The sequence below is a fragment of the Erythranthe guttata genome, chromosome 3, assembly GCF_056151865.1.
Source record: "Erythranthe guttata isolate IM_541 chromosome 3, IM_541, whole genome shotgun sequence".
Classification (NCBI taxonomy): Eukaryota; Viridiplantae; Streptophyta; class Magnoliopsida; order Lamiales; family Phrymaceae; genus Erythranthe; species Erythranthe guttata.
In genome coordinates this window covers 2,657,188-2,679,582 of record NC_142535.1, presented here as the reverse complement: position 1 = coordinate 2,679,582, position 22,395 = coordinate 2,657,188, and the positions used below count along the sequence as shown (strand labels likewise).

Sequence of the window (22,395 nt, the reverse complement as noted above, 5' to 3'; positions counted from 1 at the left end):
CGAGATCTCATCAGAAGTTGAAGCATATTCTGAGAAAGTATCATATGATCCGAGAGATCATTGATAAAGGTGAAGTTAAGGTAGAACGAGTCACCTCGGAAGAGAACGTTGCAGACCCCTTCACGAAGCCTTTACCAAGATCGGTCCATGAGAAACATCGAGAGTCGATGGGATTGCGGTTTATGGGTAGTTGGCTTTAGGTCAAGTGGGAGATTGTTAGAGTAGGTGACCAACAAGCCAACCTGTGGCTGTGGTCTTTCGTATTTATTATTGTAATAAACGAACCTTTATTCGTATTAATGATAAAACACATTGGCATTCTATATCTTTGTCCCTTTGTCACAAGCATAGATATAGTCCTTACAGTTATTACAAGTACTAGTAATTGATCGTTAGGATCGTGAGATATTTACTTAAGTATTATAACTGTTAAACGTGTTCCTAGTCGAAGGGTTACGCCACTAATGAGGATATCGGCCTTTCCCATTAAGACTAGCACTTAGTGTATGTGTACTGCATCTCATCAGTAAACGGTATTGTGTAGGATCAAATCCACCGAGAGAGAGAGAGAGAGAGAGAGAGAGAGAGAGAGAGAGAGAGGGATGCACAATAACATGGGTTGCCCAACTCATAAGGTTCTTGTGTTAATAATTGCTGCTGTTTTGGTGGCGGCGTCACTGGCGGCGACCACCACCGTACCGGAGCAGCAGAAAGCGGACAGGGTGGGGCGGCTGCCGGGGCAACCACCAATCGGTTTCAAGCAATACGCCGGTTACGTCACTGTTAACGTCACTCATGGAAGAGCACTCTTCTATTGGTTCTTTGAAGCCACCACCAATCCTCACCAGAAACCTCTCCTCTTGTGGCTTAATGGAGGTATATATATATATATATATATATATATATTCTTCAAATGTTGGGACAATTAATTATAATTTATACACAATTTTCATATCTCATGGGACAATTAATTATAATTTATACACAATTTTCTATAATCATTTAAGACTTTTATTGCATGTTGTAGGGTAAATTATACAAACATGTAATAAAAATCTTAGGGTTAATTATGAAAAAACCTCTTAAACTTAGGCTAAATAACCAAAAACACCCCTACCTATTTGTAAATACCAAGGTTGTAAAAAGCGAAAATCTGGTCGGAGGCTGTTGGGCACTGACTCAGGATTAATCGGTGCGGCGGTGATTAGTCGACGATAAATTAATTTTTAAAATTTAATATAATATATTTCTAGATATTATTTATAAATACTCAAAATATATATATAAAAAAAAATATTTAAACGCAGTTATATCTCCATCATGTATATATATCATACTAACATAATAAAAGTTTAGTAATAATAAGATTATAAGACAATACAAATCCTTATAAAATATAAATAAGAAGGCAATTTTTTTAAATTTAAATTTATTCTTGAACCTTGCAAGCATATATCATTAGTGTTTTCTAACAATAACCGTTAACATAAACAAAATAATACATAAACTCGTATTTTTATTAAAATCTCAACTATTATTTTGAATTAAAAAGGATAAAAAGATTAAAAAAAAAAAAAAAAAAAAAAACGATTTTTGATCAATTTTCGCCCCCAAAGTTTGCCCGGCCTTCAAGGTTTGACTGCCTTGGACAGCCTCAACCCGCCTCACAGGCCAAAACCCGATTTGTCAAACATTTACACCAAAATCGTAAAGGTTTGGGACCGCTTCCGCCTCGAATACCGATTAATCGGCTCCCTCGATCGATTTTTAGAACACTAGTAATTACCAAAATCCCCCTCTGATTAATTGTTGATCGAGTTTTTTAACATAATTAAAATATGTACAGTTTATATACCTTATGTTACATAGGTGAGAAATAAAAGAAAATATTTCAAATTGTGTAAATTTTATTCCGTGGAATCAAAAAAATCCGTGAAAAGTCACACCGTAATGTGTTGGTGTAAGACGGAAACAAACTTTATAGAGTTTTGATAATTATGGATAGATGGAGGAGGTGTTTTTCGTTATTTAGCCTAAGTTCAGGGGATTTTCGTAATTTACCCAAAATATTATATACAGGAAATATTTATCGGAGGGCACATGTTTTGCTGGAAATAAACTAGGGTTTGACTTACATGATAAGTGAACTATAAGCAATAATAAACAAAACGTTTTAATTCGAATACGAGATTCTTTGCCATCACAGATTAAATTAAATATCATGGAAATGCAGTTGCACGTCAATTTAATTTTTAAAGTCAAATTGTGACGTTGGGAGATTAAACAAATTATTGCGTGGAACATAATTAATGTAAATTACTTATTCTAAGGCAAAACCAATCATTTATATGCAATATTACCTTTATCTACTCCCATTTGTTGTTGCTAACAAAAAAAAAAAAAATCGTTGTAGAAAAGAAGTACGTACACTACAACAAATATTGCTTTATACGATGGATAAAAAGCGTCGAGAAAAGCCAAAAACCGTCGGGAATACTATTCTTGACGGTTTTCAAACCGTCAGAAAACCGTCAAGAAAAAAGGCGTCGTTTATACTTTTGTGTACAAAAAAACCGTCAAGAAAAGTTTTTCCCGACACTTAAAAACCGTCGGGAATACTTGCATTTTTTCTTATCCCACGTTCAGGATAGTAGTCTAGTACATAATATATTGGGAACCTGTCAATGGTCAATGCTAAAAAGCCAAAAATGAATAATAATTTTCTATAGAGTACGCTATACCACTTTATTCACAAAATATATCTTCGAAATATTATTTACATTTGAAATTTCTATTAGGCCTACCAAATACCAAACTCAAATTCACCAAACCTATCTGCAGAATACATTAAGACCAAACTCTATTCACAAAACCTATCAACAAAATAACATCTACATTTGAAGTTAAATGAACACAATACTCGACAATCAAATGCAAAAATATAAAGATGTCAAAAATATCCTCCTGCCACCATGTGCCGTCTTCTCACCACGTGCTAAAAATATCCAACTTCAAACCTGTACATATGTGCATTTAATCAGTAAACAACTAAATACTCATGTGAAAAAATCTCTGAGAATAAACAACAAACTAATACATGTGATGTTTGTGATACTGCTTCATATACAGGAAACATGTTCACACAACGAAGTACTAGTAGATTTAGAGATTTAACAATCAATATTACCAAATATTACATATAAACAGAAATCCGCTAAGGTACCTGAAAGTGTAGAGCATGAAAACCGATGAAATATGAAATTGTCAAGCCAAAATCAAGAAACTACTTATTATCGGTAGACACTTCCATTTTGAACCTGGTCATCTTGCAGGCCACTGCACCTGCCAAATTAAAATTAATTACTACTCTTGATATAGAATATACATATGATTAAAGTATAACAATACTGACCTTCGTTCAGAAAAATCTTCTGTTCAAAACGAATTCTAAACCTCATTCCACAAGAAAACGAATGTGTAAGGCTCTTGAAGACTTATGATAAGGCACGGCAATCTCGGATGAATGAGCCTGTATAACATACACCGATTTCAGAGGTTTACTCCACTGGAAAAAGAAGTTATGAGAACGCAAGGATATACATCAACTCATAGAGAAAACACCAGCACAAATAAGTCTTGACGGAAATTATTGAGTACGGAGACTCCAGTAATTACCTCGTCAACAAAATCCTGCGCAGTACCTTTGACAACCTCAAACAGATTTTTAGTAAATGGTGCAAAATTTATGATTTGAACACGAAGACTTAGTAAGAAGGGAATAAAAATGTGATATAAAAACACCAATAGCTAACGTTATTCTTCGAGGGTTGATTAACTAGTGTAAATTTAACCATTCACATAGAGACGCGGATAAGAAAAGAAAATTGCTAGTATTAGCTACATACTTGTGTAAACATTTTAACCAGAAGTCATTTGTTTCACGGGACAAATGCTCGGATATTGGTGGATGAGATTTAGTTGTTCCTGCATAAAAGAGAGCAGCAACCTGAAATAAGACGAACAAGTTACAACTAAAATTAATTCATGATAACAGAGAATTGTGGACCTTAAGGCTATTATATTCAGAACACTATTATATGCATACCTCCTCATATTGATGACTTCAAGGACCCTTTCGAGTGGTCACTACGACACTTCATACATCTGTAAATCTGTGTTATAATCAGATAACTATTTCTTGTAAGATAAATTTCAAACCTTTGAAAATGGTTTAAAGTTAACATGAAATATAATAATACAAAAGTGCAACACAAAAGATTCTCATCAACAAAAATTGCAGATATTATACAGCTAAAAAAATATGCATTTTTTTTCCTTCAAAACTCAGGAAAAATAAACAAATCTACATAATCAAATGCTTGAAGAAAAACACATAAATTAAAAATTGAAAGGATTAATACTTTACCTAGATAAACTATCTGAAAGCAATCAATTGGGCCAAAGCTCATAGAGACAGCATTCCCATCCCCAGGTTGAAGCTTTCTATTGCACATTCAAGCCAATGAGCTAAAGAAGGAGAGAGGACAGTGAATTTCGGCAACAATACAAATTTATCTAATAAAATGTTTAAAAATTAAAACGTAGGTAGACAGATATTTTAGGGCAAAAAATCAATACGAGAAGAAAGCGGAGACATAAGTGGCGTTGGCGATGGAGACGGCAATGGAGGTTGCGGTGGTGGTAGCGGTGGAGGTGGTAATCGCGGTGGCGGTGGAGGAAGGGATCCCGATTGCGATGGAGACAACAATGAAGGAGGGGATAGCGATGGAGACGACGATGGTGGTGGATATATGATTGCGACGCCACGCGACGACGATGGCGGCGGTGGTGGTGGCGACCGCGACGGCGATAGCGGCGGTGGAGAAAAGCCATAGCTTTTCTAGATGTATCGACGGGAAGAGAAAAAGTAATAAAGTGAATTTAGGAAACTTTTTGCTTATTTAATTATTTAAAATCAGGTTCATTTTTAAGATTATTTTTAAATCAAATTAGTTTTTTTCTTGACGGTTTTTATGTGTCGAAATTGGTTTGAAAAACGTCAATAATATTCTTTTATACGATGGTTTTTATGTGTCAAAATCGATTCAAAAAGCGTCAAGAAAGGTCTTTTATACGACGGTTTTCAAACCGTCGGGTAAAACATGCGTCGTATAAAGACTAAAATGTTGTAGTGGTACAGTAAAATATCGATAAATTAATAGCTTAGCTTAAATAATAATTCTTGCCGGTCCTGACTCGGTGAGAACGTAACGTGCTAAATTATTAACTCGATAATTAATTAATATTTTGCTAAATTATAGAATTTTCCTAGTTCCCACATTATTAATTTAAAGAAGTTTAATTGTATTTGTTTCAATTTAAATTAGAGTTAAAAACTTTTAATCATTTTCTATTTATTCCACTTGCAAGAAAATATTACTCTAATAATGTATGTTGTAATAATGATCTTATTTTTTTCTTAAAATAAATATTTTGCTAAAGAAGAAGTAAAAACTCATTTCATCGTTGATTTTCCGTAGGTGAAGCCATGTTTTCTTATAGTAGTATGTGTTAACTTTCTTTCAATAATTAAATAATGTAAAGGTAAATTTCAGGTCCGGGATGCTCGTCAATAGGATACGGGCAATCGGAAGAGTTGGGACCTTTCTTTCCTCAAAAGGGAAAACAACCAAAACTTAAATTTAACAGCAACAGTTGGAACAAAGGTACGTAAATCGACCAAATTAAAGTATATTTAATTATTGTTTACGTTCGCCTTCAATTTTTGTTCAATTAATTGCGGGTTTTTTTTTTCTCCCTCGTGTAGCGGCCAACTTACTATTTATAGAATCCCCCGTTGGTGTTGGATTTTCGTACACAAACACAACTAGTGATATTGGTGAACTCGGTGACACTATCACAGGTAATACTAATTGATTTTTCGAGCAAATTTAATATAAACATTATATTCTATTAATCCTTATTTCTAATTAATTAATACATTTTTTTTTATTTAATTGCATGATTAGCCCTGGATTCATATAACTTTTTGTTGGGCTGGTTTGAAAGATTTCCACAGTTCAAATCCCATGACTTCTTCATTGCTGGCGAAAGTTATGCAGGTAAATTTTTTTTAATTAAATTAAATTAAATTTTATAATTTGGTTTTGTTAGATGTTTATATATAATCACAAGTACAATTGATTATTTGTTTTTAGGGCACTATGTGCCTCAGCTAGCGGAACTTGTTGTAGACAAAAACAAGAATGCAACCAAAGATGATTATATCAATATCAAGGGCATTATGGTAATTGTCAATTATTAATTATTAATTATATGAGTTAATAGCATAGAGCCCCCTGTGTAATTTCGAATTGCCAAAAAAGCCCTTATGATAACAAAATTAACAAATAACCCCCTATGTTGTGTTTTGTAAAGCATACTACCCCTTATACGAGATTATGCTATTGACCAAGTTGAAATGACAAGATTACCCCTACATTAAAATAGAAAATTACCTCCCAAACTTAAAATTGTGAATGAGAAATCAAAACCCCAATCCATCTCTCAGACTCTCACACTATCAGACATGGGTTCACACTTCACTCTCACCATACAAACAAACATATATATATATATATATATATATATATATATATATATATATATATATATATATATATATATATATATATATATATATATATATATATATATATATATATAATAACAAAAAAGAATTAGTAAAAAAGAAAAGAAAAAAGGCACAACATAAAGTCATAAACCACAGTAATAGAAGAGAACGAGGCATCATGTTCATAGATATCTGACTTGTTCCTTCAGAGATAAATTGATGGATCATCCATTATCGGAATCTTTGTTAAATATGTGGACATTCCATTTGCTATCGGCGGAAGAGGAATTGATGGAGTTCTTGTGGCTGCACTTACGAGGGAGGGTTAGGGTGCGATCGACGATTTGGTTAGATTCGGCGGAGACATGACAGAGTGGAAGGTTGTAGACAGCGGCGTAGTGTGGCGAGGCGGGGCGGCGGAGCCGAGGTGGTAAGGAGAGCTTAGGTCTGATGGAGAAGAGGGCTTATCTGAAAATGCCATGGACTGAATTGAATTTTTTTAAAAACTTCATTTTAGTGCTTATAAAATTTTCGGGGTGATTTTGTAATTCTTGAAATTATGATTAAGGGTAATTAGGTATTTTTAGGTCAAAAAACGCACCCCCAGTTGCATAATGCACGCGTGAAGCGCACGATTCGCTGTCAAGGGGCTTAACGCCTTTGACTAACTTTCATAAGGGGGTTTTTGCTAATTTTTTTAACATAAGGACTTTTTCGATAATTAGAGATAACACAGGGGAGGTTCTTGCAAAAAACCCTTAATTATATTAGTCCTTTTATTTGGTTCAAAAATAACTAAAATGTTCATTTTAATTTTATATATATGCAGATAGGAAACGCGGTTTTGGACGACGAGACGGACTTCAAAGGGCTGATCGACTACGCATGGGACCACGCAGTTATATCGGATGCATTGTACAGCCAAATACAGAAAACATGCAATTTCAGCACCCCTAATTTCAATTTCACCAAAGAATGCGACGACGCTCTCGACGAATATTTCAGCGTTTATTACATCATCGACATGTATAGTTTGTACGCTCCTACTTGCGTCGTCGATGCAAATACAAATTCCACAACAAAACCACGCGTTCCAAGGCTTCTAAAGTCGAAAATCGTGAGTCTTTTTTTTTTCTTTTAATTTTTTTAAATATATAGATATAAATATTATGTATTTTTTTTATGGATTAATAATTAACAGAACGGAAGGCGGATGAGGAGGCCATTATCGGGATACGATCCTTGTTTATCGGAATATACCGAGTTGTATTTAAATAGGGCTGATGTTCAAAAAGCACTTCATGCTAATGTTACGAAAATCCCTTACCCGTGGGCGCATTGCAGGTATATTGTCGATTTTCATAAAAAACAATAAGATGAATTACAACCACCCCTGATGTATGGTCAAATTACGGAAACCCCCTCTTATTTGGGTAATTACAACCACCCCCTCAGTACTATAAATATTCTTACACGTCCATCCTTGCGGTTTCACATTCAGTAGAATCTTCTAGATTATATGGAATATTCTCAATTTTGTACCCGTTTGATTGCATTCGGGCTCCACATTTTGAAGCAAGATGATCATAAGATGTGTTTTTGGTTTGTATATATCAGATTGTGGTGCATCAAAAACTGTATTTTTGCACAAAACGAGTAGAAACTAGAGAACATTCCACGAGAATCTAGATGAATATGTTGAATTTGACACCATAAGAGTGGAGGTGTAAGAAGATTCATAGTTGAGAGGAACAAATATAATTATCCAAACATAATGAGTTTATTCTTAATTTGACCATACCTCAGAGGTGGTTGTAATTTACCTAAAAATAAAAATGGTTGGAAAATCGATTAATTAATTGCGATATTAATTAATTATGGAATTATACAGTGACAATATCACTTTCTGGAATGACGCACCGATGTCCGTACTCCCGATAATCAAAAAACTTATTGCTGCGGATCAACGAGTTTGGATTTTCAGGTAAGTAATTTGCAAGTTAGTTTACTAACGGATCGACTAGCTATATATAACATCTTTTAATTAAATTTGTGTAAAATTCATTTCGCACCCATGTACTATGCAAAATGTATCATTTACCCCCTAAAGTATAGAAAACATCAAATACTCCCTGCCGTTAGCCTTTTTCCTTATTTCCGTTAGTCAAACTCTTTGACCGACTATTGCAAACAAATGTTGGCTCTTTTTTTGACAAAATTATCCCAAAAAAATTCTATATAGGTTGCTTAGTTTTGACAAATGCTCGCCAGATTTTTTCGCTTTCTCAACCCTTTTTTTTCACTTGATTCAGTCAGTCATTTTCTTTTTTACTATTTTCAGCTATTTTTCTTATAAAAAAACTGAAACGTCGAATAAATAAGAATGACGCTTCGCAGATTATGAATGTAAAACCCACAAAAAAGAAAATTAAAATCCCTGAAATCTAAAAGAAACCCTAAAATTGGTATGAAAGAATTGCAAATTAAAAACAAAGTTTTTCATATTATAATGGGAAAATCCTCCGAAAAAGAAAACTGAAAATCCCTAAAATCAAATACTAAAAAAAAAAATGCCATAATTTGAACGAAGGCTAAAAATCGTCAGCAATCCACAAAACATTCGTATATCATACATAAAGCAAGGTAAAAGAGTCATTGCACACTCAAATTTAACACCATTAAAAGTCTGACCATTGACCGTTAAAAATAGGGGGTGTTTGATGTTTTCTATACATCGGGAACATGTAATACCTTTCACATAATGTAGGGGTGCGAAATGAATTCTACCCATTAAATTTTCGGCATTTCACTCCGTAAAATATTTTTTTCTTTGTGTGTTGAATATTGAATAGTGGAGATACAGATGGTAGAGTTCCAGTAACAGGAACAAGATACTCTCTGCAGAAGTTGGGATTAACTATAAAAAATGATTGGACTCCTTGGTACACTTACAACAAACAGGTTCGTATTTAGCACCGCTAATTTGAGAAAATTATATTTTTCACCCCTCAAATTTACCTCAATTCCACATTTAGTCCCTCTTGTTCATAAGAAACAGATTCAGTCGTCCTCCTGTTTCAATAATTTAATATTTATGGTCATTTTCGTCAATTTACCGTGAGTCCGTCAGTCTACATGATTTCGTAATTAAATATTTATGGTCATTTTCGTCGATTTACTCAAGGATCAAAAACTTCCATCTCAACCATTTTGATTTGTCGGCGCACATTTCTTGATCGATCATTTCCAATAACATGTAACGAATTCAAAGTTTGATTCCTATCTTTTTTTTTATCTTGTTTTGTTCATATATGATTCTTCAATGTACATGTATACATGTTTGGTTTTTCCTTTAATCATCTTGCATTTGTAATTTCGGTACAAAAATGAACCTTAGTAAACTAAAAAGGTGCACTTGTGTTGCAAAATATACTTGTACAATGTACTTTAATAAACTTTTCTATTTATTTTCGTATGGATTTTACTTGGTCTATTTTTTATCGAAATGATATTAGAGTGTGTTTGGATGGATGGATTTGGGCTTGCATAAACTGGATTGAAACGATGCACGTTATGTAACGGAAAATAAAAAAAATCACATAAAGACACTTCATATTATTAAACATACGAGCATATATGATTAATTCCGTACCTTAATCGCTTCCAATCACGAACAAGCATGCATAATCTAATTTAGAATTAAATAACAACATTTAAATCATACATATGAGCATGCTTGGGAATTAGAAATTAAACAACATACAATTCAATTTCAAAAAATATAAATTGACATTCAATTTGACGCAAATAAATTATCACACAATTCATGATTATATAATTTAATTCGCGATGCTCGAATCTTACATTCAAAGCGTGAGACTCTGAAAATGATTCATTATCCGAGGACGAGGCAGGCGGGCAGCAGCGTGGCGGCGCGTGGCTTGCAAGGACGGCGGTGTGTGGTTGGCAGTGGTGCGTGGTCGGCAGCGGTGGTGGATTCTAGCTTTCCTCTCCAATTGGATTTCACTTGCAACATCTAAACCCACCAATTCTATAGCACTACAGAAGAGGTTAAAAAAACAATGATTTCAATTCCGGTTCTAAAACCGTTGACCCCGGTTCGGTTTCGGTTCTAACCGAACTGGTGGTCAGATCTACCAATGGGCCAAGTATTGGGCCCGGGCACACCATTTAGTCCATTTTCCACTAATAAAATTTCGAAGGGCCTCTAACAATGATCAATCTCACATGTTGAGTAACTATCAAACTTCATAAAATATAATAAAAATAAAGACAGAACATCAAAGACTTGGGATGATCATTAGACATCATAACAAGATGGTACGAGACAAAATAGATAACATCAACACCAACATCAAGACAATAACAAATACCTTTTTTTCTTTTTCTCTTTTTTTCTTTTTAATTTATTATCTATGGCCCGGTTTGGTTGCAGAAATTAGACAAGATTAACTAAATAGTAAAGTTTAGTTTTATGTTTGGTTATCCATCGACCAGCCAAAATAATTTTATACCGATCTATCATTGCTAACTGGGAGATAAGTAATAAGACATTAAGAGGTCCAATAAAATTATTGTGCTATGATAAGATATATTAATGACAAAATTGTCCCTTCTAGTTTTCACATCTCGATCAGAATAGCACATACAAGTAAAAAAAATAAACAGTATAAAATAAAAATAAATTAATTAATTAAAAAATAAAAACAAATCAAAGATTATTTCAATTTTTTTTTGTTTGAAAATTTTAATAAGAAGAAAAAAAAACAAATTATATTTTTGAAGGACATAATCCACTTCGCACCCTTAAAAAAACCAAGTTTTGCACTTCACCCCCTGCAATTACAAAAAAGAGACTGTGCCCCTTCATAATGCAAAACAATGTGCACATTGCCCCAAAAGTTGATTATGTTCAGAATTTTACCATTCGAAACCCGAATTCCAAATTCGGTGACGACTCGCCGCTAATCAATTTGCTCCGCCGCGCCTCGAAATCGTGGCCAGTTACAACGTCAGCCTGGATAAAATCGAGCTGAATTAGAGTTACCAACACCGGCCCAGATGTGATGACCGATGACGTAGCCGATTTGGCTATTGAGTTGGCGCTCGCAACATTGAGGAAGATTAGCACCTCTGATTAATTTGTGAGAAGTCGGTTATGGAGATCAAATGGAAATTTTGAAATGTACTATGAATTGGGGAGTTTCTTTTTTGATTTTGGTCAATTCATGTGGTTTATAATTTTTGTTTACCTTATGCCTCACGTAACCAAACTTTCAATCCGGCATTCAAATTGGAAATTTTAGTTCGATTCTAGCATAATAAAGTGACGAAAACGATATTTCCAACGAAGTGACGAAAACACCCTTTAAAAAATGAAATTTTAGGGAAATTCCGGTGAAATTGTGGACGGAGTCAACCTTTGGAGCAATGTGGGGCACAATCTCTTGTTTGTAATAAGGGGAAGTGCAAAAGTGATTTTTTTAAGCGGGCGAAGTGCATTTTGTCCATTTTTTAGATAAATAAAAATATTTAGAAAAATAATTTTTTTATTAATATTTCAAAAAATAATAATAAATGAAATTTATTTCGGATTGTTTTAAAAAAATAGAAATTAAAAAATATATTTTGTTTTGCAAAAAAATCAAATAATAAAACCAAATAGAAAAAGAAAATCTGAAAAATTTTAATTTCGTTTTTTTTATAGTAAAAAAAGATGTCAAAAATAGTATATTTTTTTTGAAAAAAAAAAAAAAAAAGAAAAAAATATATTTAATACAAACAAGAAGAAGAAAAAGGTTATGAATAATAAGAAATTGTAATTTGTCGGTAATCTTTTAGCAATTGGATTGATGTTAAGAAAACCAGAACTCAAAAAATATTAAATAATGAGTATAGAAAAAAATCAAAAAAATGATAACAAACAACTTACAAATAATATACCTATTATTTTATGGGGTCTTTAGCAATAAACCCCTTGGATGAGTAATAAATGGTGATATGTCCAACCCTTAAATCTTTCTTTGTGATAAACCCCTATAAATATTAATTCCAATACTACCCTTCTGAAATTAGAAAATCTCCTACCCACATCCCAGTAATACACGTCCCTTTCCTTAAATAATGCCAAAATAATAGCAATTTTTTTTCCAACTCAATATTCAATTTCCTTGAAATCAGCCAACTAATTAAAAAAAATAAAAAATCACCTTAATATGCTCCATAAAATCAGCCAACAAATAAAAAAAAAAGTTGCTTCTTCACATACAAAACCCACGTGCAGATGAAGTTTTTTTTTTTTTTTTTTTTTTTTTCATATTTTTTTAATATTTTCTTAAATTCTTTTAAACAAAAAACAGATTTTTTTTCCAACAAGTTTACTACGCCGAATATGACTATAGTTGAATAAGATTATAGGCATATTTTCTTTTTTTTTTTTAACGAAAAATTGATTTTTTTTCCCCGACAAGTGTACTACGCCGAATATGACTATAGTTGAATAAGACTATAGTCTAATATGACTATATATGACTATATTAACTGTAGTCATATTCTTTCTTTATATTGCATTTTTTAAAAATTTTAACTTCAAAATTCCAATTATATAGTGAGGTAAAGTGATGTTTATCAAATTATATAAAACAACTAAAATTCCCTATTGTTTAGGGAAACAATGCAACCAACATCCACACACACAGAAAATCACAATTTGAATCTTGTTATTACAAGTCAACTTGGAACGAGAATATAGAACATATTCGAATATGACTACAATCATATTCAACAGTAGTCATATTCTAAAAATACATAAATATGACTACAGTCATATTCGAATATGACTATAGTCATGTTGCTGCTACTGTACATATTTGAACTGTATTTTCAGATCTGGAAAAAAATAAAAAAGAAGGAGAAATCGAAAAATACATAAATAAAAAAATTAATAAAAAAATTAAGATCGACTCCACTAACTCAAGTATGATGATGGGCTCTCTCTCTCTCATATTTAAACACACACAGCCACAAGGAAAAAACCTTAAATGCCAAAAGGAATCTTGAGTTGCTGAGAAGCTTCCAAGAACACGAAAACAGAAAGTAGCAAAAAAAAATTGAATAGTCACATTCGAACCAGACTGTAGTCACGTTGATGTTGCTGCTTCAGATCTGGAGAGAAAAAAAAAGAAAAAAATCGAAAATAACGAAAGGAAGGTGGTGTGATGTGTAGGAGGCGACAACATGAGTTTTTTGGGAGGTTTGACACCGTAGCAAGTCTTGACGGCACAACCCTAGACGGCGGCTGTGATCTCGGTGGTTGGGTGAGTGGATGGCGGTGATGTGAAAAGGAGGGAGGAGGGCGGCGACGTTGGTGTAAATCTCAAATGCAAGCGGCAGCGGCAAATCTGCAAAGAAGAATACGAAAAAAAAAAAACGAAAATTATTGACGAAAATTATATGGAGGAAGGAGCGTGAAAAAAAGATTTGTGAGAGAATGAGAGAAGAGAGAGATAACAAAAATTTTGTGAGAGAACGAGAGGAGAGAGAGAGATAACGAACGAGAGAAATATGGAGATTTAAAGAGAGAATTAATGTAATCCTACAATCACGTGAGATGTTATGGAAAATAAATATTGCAATTATTTTAAGAAACCTACTTATAAGGGTAATTTCGGCTTATCATATTTGTTGAGGGGGTTTCACTAATTAAGATTGAATTTTGGGTTTGTGCAAAAGTCTTAAAAGTCAAATGGGTTTTACTCATAATATTTTCCATTTGAGGGGGGTATTGCATATTTCCCCTTATTTTATACGGACAATATCTTATTTAGATTTATCTTATCTTGACAACCAAAGCGGGCCTACGACGATAACAAATGCATCAGGCATATCTGAGCTCGTATAGTGATAATTGTTTGAAATCTTAACAATGCAAAAGGAAATAGGGATAATTTTCCTTGCGCTTATTATTCAGTGTACTTTCAAATGGCTGAGAAACTTTGAAAAAAAACATTTGCACATTGACATTCGTAACTTATATTTCGATCGATTTTTTTGAATTTTGTAGGGAAATTAATCTAAAGATTTCAAAATCATTATTTTTGGGATTTCAAATCTACCTTAATTAATTCGAAATCAAATTTAGATTGGGATCCAAGTATATAAAATCCATTACAAAAATAAATTGAAATAAATCATTTTTTTTATGAGTTTGAGATTTTTAATTCCAATTACAAATCTACTGACAATATATATATATATATATATATATATATATATATATATATATATATATATATATAGGGGCTCTTTGAGAAAACCCCCTCACTACTTTTTTTAATTGAGGGAGGCCCAAAATATTTTAGTCCATTTGAGAAAAGTCCATACCCATTTGCAGCCATTATGTTTTCCAGCTTTACCCCCGCCCCGCCACCTCAGCGCTCCGCGATTTCTTTTTTTTTTTTTTTTTTTTTTTTTTTCCGTTTTTTTAATCGACTATGACGCATAGTCGATTAGTCTTAAATCGACTATGCTTCATAGTCGATTAAGGAAAATCTTTAATTTTTTAATTTTTTTTTCTAATTTTGTTTTTAAATGTTTTTGGGTTTTTTAATTTTTTTCTCTCTCAGATTTATTAATGCATAGTCGATTAAAATTTTAGTTATTAAAAATAACAAATCACAATTACAAAAAAAATGCAAAAATCAACTATATTTAAAAAAAAACATATACAAACATTGTAATTGATTTATACATTGAAATCAATAAACAAAAAATCAGAAAAAAAAAAAAAATTAACAACTAGAGTCGGTTAACCTTAATCGACTATTGAACATAGTCGATTAAGTCTTAATCGACTATTGAACATAGTCGATTAAACACACGTAGTCGATTAAGGGCCCTGCCTGCGCGAATTTTTTTTTCTACGCCGTCTTCCGCCACAATCGACCAAAAAACCCTAGATCTGCTCTTCATCGTCACCATGTCGTCGCCACACCACACCATCACCACCCCACTTCCATATGTGCAATGAACTCAACTGAAAATATAAATGCAATAATTACAGTACATGGCACCTTCTCTAGACGCGTGTCAGGACATAGTTGTGGTTGAGGTCCCGAAGTTAGGGAAAGAAGCTGCACAGAAGGCCATAAAAAAATGGCGTCAACCCAAGTCAAAGATCACCCACCTCGTTTTCTGCACCACCAGCGGCGTCGATATGCCCAAGCTCCTCGGCCTCCGCCCCTCCGTCAAAGGTTTCATGATGTACCAGCAGGGCTGCTTCGCCGGAGGAACCGTCCTCCGCATGGCTAAAGATCTCGCCGAGAACAACGCCGGCGCTAGGGATTTGGTCGTCTGCGCTGAAATCACCAACATCATGTTCTGGGGACCCAACGGCAGCCCCCTCGACAGCCTCATCGAGCGGCTTTTGTTCGGCGACGGGGCCGCCGCCGTCATCGTGGGCTCCGACCCGGTGGTCGGAGTTGAACGGCCGCTGTTCCAGCTCGTCTCGGCGGCGGTAGCGGTGGACGGTGGGGGAGAGGTAGAGGCGGTGGTGAAAGGCAGGTGAATTTGGGAAAAGAGAAATTAGGGTTTCAAAATAGTATATTAACAATTAAGGGTAGATTTGGAATTATAAAAATAATATTTGGTGGAATACTAACTAAGGGGGTTATCTCAAATTATTTTTGGAAGGGGGGGTTTTCTTTACTACATTTACTAGATGAGGGGGGTCTTGCTAATAATCCCTATATATATATATATATATATATATATATATATATATATATATATATATATATATATATATATATATATATATATATATATATATATGGGGTCTTTACAAATAAGTCCATCAATGGATACTTATTCATAAAGAGATCCAGACAAAAATTCATTTCCATTTACAAATAAGTCCACACATGGTCCATATTTTTGTAAAAGACTAAAATAGCCCCTCATACTTTAATATGCTCTAATTTCATCATTAATTTAATTTAACCTCAATTTGACCCCAAATTTTATAAATTATTCAATTTTGACCCAAACATTTTTTTTTCATTTTTTTTTTGGTCTTTACAAATAAGTCCATCAATGGGTAGTTCGGTACTTATTCATAAACATATCCAGACAAAAACCTCGTTTACAAATAAGTCCACACATGATCCAGATTTTTGTGAAAGACTAAAATAGCCCCTCATACTTTAATATGCTCCAATTTCATCTTTAATTTAATTTAACCTCAATTTGACCCAAATTTCACAAATTATTCAATTTTGACCCAAAACTTTTTTATTTTTCAAAAAAAAAAATTGCCGCCGGATTCCGGCATTTGGTTTTCGATTTTTTTTTTCTTCCGGATTTTTTCGCCGGTTTCCGGCGTTGACTTTTTATTTTCCAGTTTTTTCCGCCACCAGTTTTCGGGGTTGACTTTTTTTTTTCCCTGATTTTTCCGCCACCAGTTTCCGGCGTTGACTTTTTCGATTTTTTTTCTGTAACATTTTTTTTTATTTTAAACAACAATATTGTTGTAATTGACAGTAATATATATTACTGTTAAACACAGTAAAATTAACCATACTACAGTAATATTGTTATATTAATCTCTAGCACAATAATATTAACACAACAAAACTCATTTTTATTGTGTAATAGAGTAATATTACTATGTTGATCGTTCAACAAATGTAAACATAATAAAAAGCCAAAAGAATTAATATTACTGTGAGTCACAGTAATATTACCATAACAATAGTAATATTACCGTCAACCACAGTAATATTACAATAATAGACAATAATATTAATACGTTACTCCACGAATAACTCAAACAAACAAAAATATCCAAACAAAATAATAATATTGATGTGGTTGAAAGCAATATTACTATAACAACAGTAGTATTACCGTCAACCATAGTAATATTATTGTGTTTACTGTAATATTACAATAATAGACAGTAATATTATTACGTTACTCCGTGAATAACTCAAACAAAATAAAAAACCCAAAAAAATAATAATATTGATGTTGTTGACAGCAATATTATTGTGTTTACAGTTATTTTACTATCAACGACAGTATTATAATTACGTTGACTTGTCAACAAATCAAAAAAAATAAAAAAAAATAATAAAAAATAAAAATAATAATATTACGTTAATTTACTGTCTACGAAAGAAAAATGTTTAGCGATGGACGTAAAAAAAAAAAAAAAAAAAAAAAACATAAAAAAAAGTCAACGCCGGAGATCAGCGGCGGAAAAAAAATATCGAAAATTCATTGCCGGAATCCGGTGGCAAAAAAAAATTTTTTGAAAAAAAAAATGTCAAATTGGATTTTTGTGGTTAAAATTGATTAAATTGGGGTTACAATTAAGAAATTGGTATAAAGGGTTGGGGTAAAATTGTCATATACATGAATGTTTCCTTTATTTATAATAAATATTAAAGGAATGGACTTATTGGTGAAAGAGATATAGCTCATAAACTTAGAATAATAAAGATGCTTGGTTAGGGACTTATGTATAAAAGCCCCATTTTTTTTGCTGCCGGTCACCGGCGATGACTTTTCGAATTTTTTTTATTTTTTTTTCTTCCGGATTTTTTTGCCGGTTCCCGGTGTTGACTTTTTTTTTTCCTGATTTTTCTGCCACCGGTCTCATGCGTTAACTTTTTCGATTTGTTTTTGTTTGTAACCTTTTTTTTTCTTCGTTTAAACAGCAATATTGCTAATTACTGTTAAACACAGTAAAATTAACTATATTACAGTTTAACACAGTAATATTACTTTATTAATCTCTAGCACAGTAATATTAACACACCACAACTCATTATTATTGTGTAATAGAGTAATATTACTACGTTGACCGTTCAACAAATGTAAACATAATAAAAAGCCAAAAGAATTAATATTACTGTGGGTGACAGTAATATTACTATAGCAACAACAATAACAGTAATGTTACCGCCAACCATAGTAATATTACAATAATAGACAGTAATATTATTACGTTATTCCGTGAATAACTCAAACAACCAAAACAATCCAAACAAAATAATAATATTGATGTGGTTGACAACAATATTTCTATAACAACAATAATATTACCATCAACCACAGTAATATTATTGTGTTTACAGTAATATTACAATAATAGACAGTAATATTATTACGTTACTCCATGAATAACTCAAACAAAACAAAAAACCCAAAAAAATAATAATATTGATGTTGTTGACAGTAATATTACTGAGTTTACAGTTATTTTACCGTCAACGACAGTAATATAATTACGTTGACTTGTCAACAAATCAAACAAAATAAAAATAAATAACAAAAAAATTTAATATTACATTAATTTACTGTCAACGGCAGAATAATTACATAAATGTATTGTCAACGGCAGTACAATTACGTTAATTAACTGTCATTGACAGTATAATTACGTTAATTTACTGTCAGTGACATCACAATTACGGTCAACATTTAGCGGCGGGCGTAATAAAAAACACTAAAAAAAATCAATGCCGGAAACCGGCGGCGGAAAAAAGCAAAAAAAAAAAAAAAAAATCAACGCCGGAAACCGGCGAAAAAATACGGAAGGAAAAAAAATATCGAAAAGTCAACGACGAAATCCGGCGGCAAAAAATATTATTTTGAAAAACAAAAGTCAAAATTGGATTTGTGTGGTCAAAATTGGATTTTTGTGGACAAAATTGATTAAATTGGGGTTACAATTAAGTATTGGGTATAAAGGGTTGGGGGTAAAATTGTCATATACATGAATGTTTCTTTTATTTATAATAAATAATAAAGGGATGGGCTTATTGGTGAAAGAGATATAGCCCCTAAACCTAGAATAATAAAGATGCTTGGTTGTGGACTTATGCACAAAAACCCATATATGTCTTTTAAATAAGGACATACCAACTTTTGCAATTTGGTAAAAGTCATGGGATATTTGGTTATGTTTCTATGGGATTTTCTAGTTTTCACAATTCCTAAAGGAAAAAGTAGATAGTATTGGTTTTTGTGTAGAAAATAAGAATATGTTTGGATGAATTGTTAAACTTTTTAGTTTTATATATGTGTAAAAATGAGAATATGTTTGGTTGTGATGAGTTTTCTCTATGATATAGATGTGTGGCAGAGCTTTTCAACGATGGCAGCGGTGGAGATAGGGATGGAACATATTTACGCAAGGTTGAACGGAATCTGATAAAGTGTGAGACATTTTAAGAACACATGGCTTTTAGCACATTACAAAAGTTGGTTTGTCTTGATTTAAAAGACAATTAGAGTTTGAGTGTTTAGCAAATTGCCCCTAAATTAAAACTAGTTCAAAACACAGTCAAACTAAACCATCACTTTTGGACGTGAATTTTCTAAAAATAGGTAAGAAATTGTCATCAAATTGTACAAGTTTTTAGAATTCCCCAAAAATACTTTCATTTTAGAATATTGATTATAACAACTATCCATTGTAGGACTAAATCAATTCTCAGCATCCATGTAGGAGGTGAAGCATTACAAGTAGGAGTTAGGCATCATGGACAAATGCTAGGGTTTGGATAGATTTTGAATAATAAGATTTGGATTGCTTGCTTTGAGAATAATTGAACGATTTCTAAATTAATCACTTTCCTTATAAACAAAAGTAGCCCCTGGTTTGATTATTTTGCATAGGATCCCTAGTTTTCTTTTATTTAACTAGTGACACAATATCTTGATGTTTGACGATGATTTGAAAGTTTCTAGTCGACTTTTCAAAACACAAGCGCATAAACTTTATTGATGTTGCTCAAAAAAATAAATATGGAGGAGAGTGTGCGCCAGGAGAACGCATTATTTAAAATGCATTATTTAAAACGCATTATTTACAAGGAAGAGCACATACTGATAGTAATGTTTTACTTTTCGTTGGTCATGATTTGATTATAGAAATCTAAAGTTTGTTTGTGTCTCATTTGTAACGATTACATTAGGATTTCTCTGTACTCTATTTTACTGGGTTCAGATTGGTTTTTGAGTCGTCAGCAGAGAAGTATTATGCGTGGTGTAAATTTGCAGAGTTTGAAGGTTATTATGAGAAACTGAAAATGAGTCAGCTCTTTCAGAAATGATGCTGAAGGAACTGAATAAGAGAAAGCACTTGAAGGTCCACGAAAAGAAGAGATACACACAGAAAAAATCTTCAACAATTGGAATTTGCATAAATATATATTTTTATTTTCTTTTTCTTTTTGTAAGTTTCTTAAAAAAGATAATTACTTTTTTCACCCTTCAAGTTTGATCAGATATCACTTTTAGTCTCTCATGTATCAATGTGGAAAAAATACACATTTAAGATACCATTTTTAGACACATTTGGTCAACTACGTCAAGTGATTGTTGACATCTAACAGGAAATATTATTTTGGAGCTGAAATTTAAATTAGAAAAGAAAAAGAGGATTTTTATATTTTTCTCATATAATTATAATTTTTTTTGTTAACGATTAGAACCGCAATTTCACCCATCTTCGCCGCCTATTCTTCAATATCGTCATTTTTTCGACCCCACCGACGAACATTTGTTCTCCTCCCTCAGGACTTTTTATTTGGTCTGGCTCTGTTACCATATTGAATGAACATCTCAACTAAAAAGCTAAAGTTGTTAATGAAATTATAGGTCGGAGGATGGACTGTTGAATACTAAGGGTTGACATTCGTGACAGTGAGAGGAGCAGGCCACGAGGATCCGACATTTAAGCCGAAGCAAGCACTTCAACTGGTAACCATTTTCTCAAGGATCAAAAACTTCCGTCTCAACCATTTTGATTCGTCGGTGCGCATTTCTTGATCGATCATTTCCAATAACATGTAACGGGTTCGAAGTTTGATTCCTATCTTTTTTTCTTGTTTATGTTCATATATGATTCTTCAATGTACATGTATACATGTTTGGTTTTTCCTTTAATCATCTTGCATTTGTAATTTCGGTACAAAGATGAATCTTAGTAAACAGAGAAGGTGCACCTGTGTTGCAAAATATACTTGTACAATGTACCTTGGTAAACTTTTCTATTTATTTTCGTATGGATTTTACTTGCTCTATTTTTTATCGAAATGATATTAGAGTCCGTTTGGATGGATGTATTTAGGCCTGCATAAACTGTTTTGAACCGATACACATATAGATAGCGAAAAATAAAAAGATTCACATAAAGACACTTCATATTATTAAACATACGAGCATATATGATTAATTCCGTACCTTAATCGCTTTCAATCGTGAACAAGCATGCATAATTTAATTTAGAATTAAATAACAACATTTAAATCATACATGTGAGCATGCTTGGGAATTTGAAATTAAACAACTTACAATTCAATTTCAAAAAAAAAATATAAGTTGACATTCAATTTGGCGCAAATAAATTATCATTAATTCATGATTATATAATTTAATTCGCGAGGCTCGAATCTTACATTCGAAGTGCGAGACTCCGCAAATGAGTCTTTATCCGAGGACGAGGCATGCGGGCAGCGGCGGCGGCGGCGCATGGTGCATGGTCGGCGGCGGTGGTGGATTCTAGCTTTCCTCTCCAATTGGATTTCACCTGCAACATCTAAATCCACCAATTCTATAGCACTATAGAAGAGGTTAAGAAAACAACGAGAAATAAAAGAGATGATAAAGACAAGATGATCGGGCGACAGCATGGCGGTGCAGCAGGGCGGCGCGGCGGCTTAGGTGTG

The 22,395-nt window shown here is 32.8% G+C and overlaps 2 protein-coding genes and 1 long non-coding RNA gene across 3 annotated transcripts; 2 read left to right on the top strand and 1 right to left on the bottom strand.

Moving 5' to 3' along the window:
* The first annotated feature begins 550 nt into the window (after positions 1–550).
* On the top strand, positions 551–21,728 carry LOC105962526 (serine carboxypeptidase-like 34). The gene is made up of 10 exons (XM_088815407.1): positions 551–876; positions 5,616–5,726; positions 5,828–5,923; positions 6,030–6,122; positions 6,219–6,307; positions 7,464–7,751; positions 7,836–7,978; positions 8,526–8,618; positions 9,487–9,595; positions 21,326–21,728. Exons 1-10 carry the CDS (start codon positions 603–605, stop codon positions 21,350–21,352), a joined length of 1,323 nt encoding a protein of 440 aa, XP_088671533.1. The 5' UTR covers positions 551–602; the 3' UTR covers positions 21,353–21,728.
* On the bottom strand, positions 3,368–4,677 carry LOC148771517 (uncharacterized). Its single transcript, XR_016030217.1, has 3 exons — positions 4,106–4,677; positions 3,906–4,006; positions 3,368–3,529 (listed from the first exon to the last, which is right to left on the bottom strand). It is a non-coding gene; the product is annotated as an uncharacterized LOC148771517 (long non-coding RNA).
* LOC105975534 (chalcone synthase) lies at positions 15,576–16,348 on the top strand. Its single transcript, XM_013000733.2, has one exon. The coding sequence runs from the start codon at positions 15,720–15,722 to the stop codon at positions 16,218–16,220; it is 501 nt and encodes a 166-aa protein (XP_012856187.1). The 5' UTR covers positions 15,576–15,719; the 3' UTR covers positions 16,221–16,348.
* Positions 21,729–22,395: the final 667 nt, after the last annotated feature.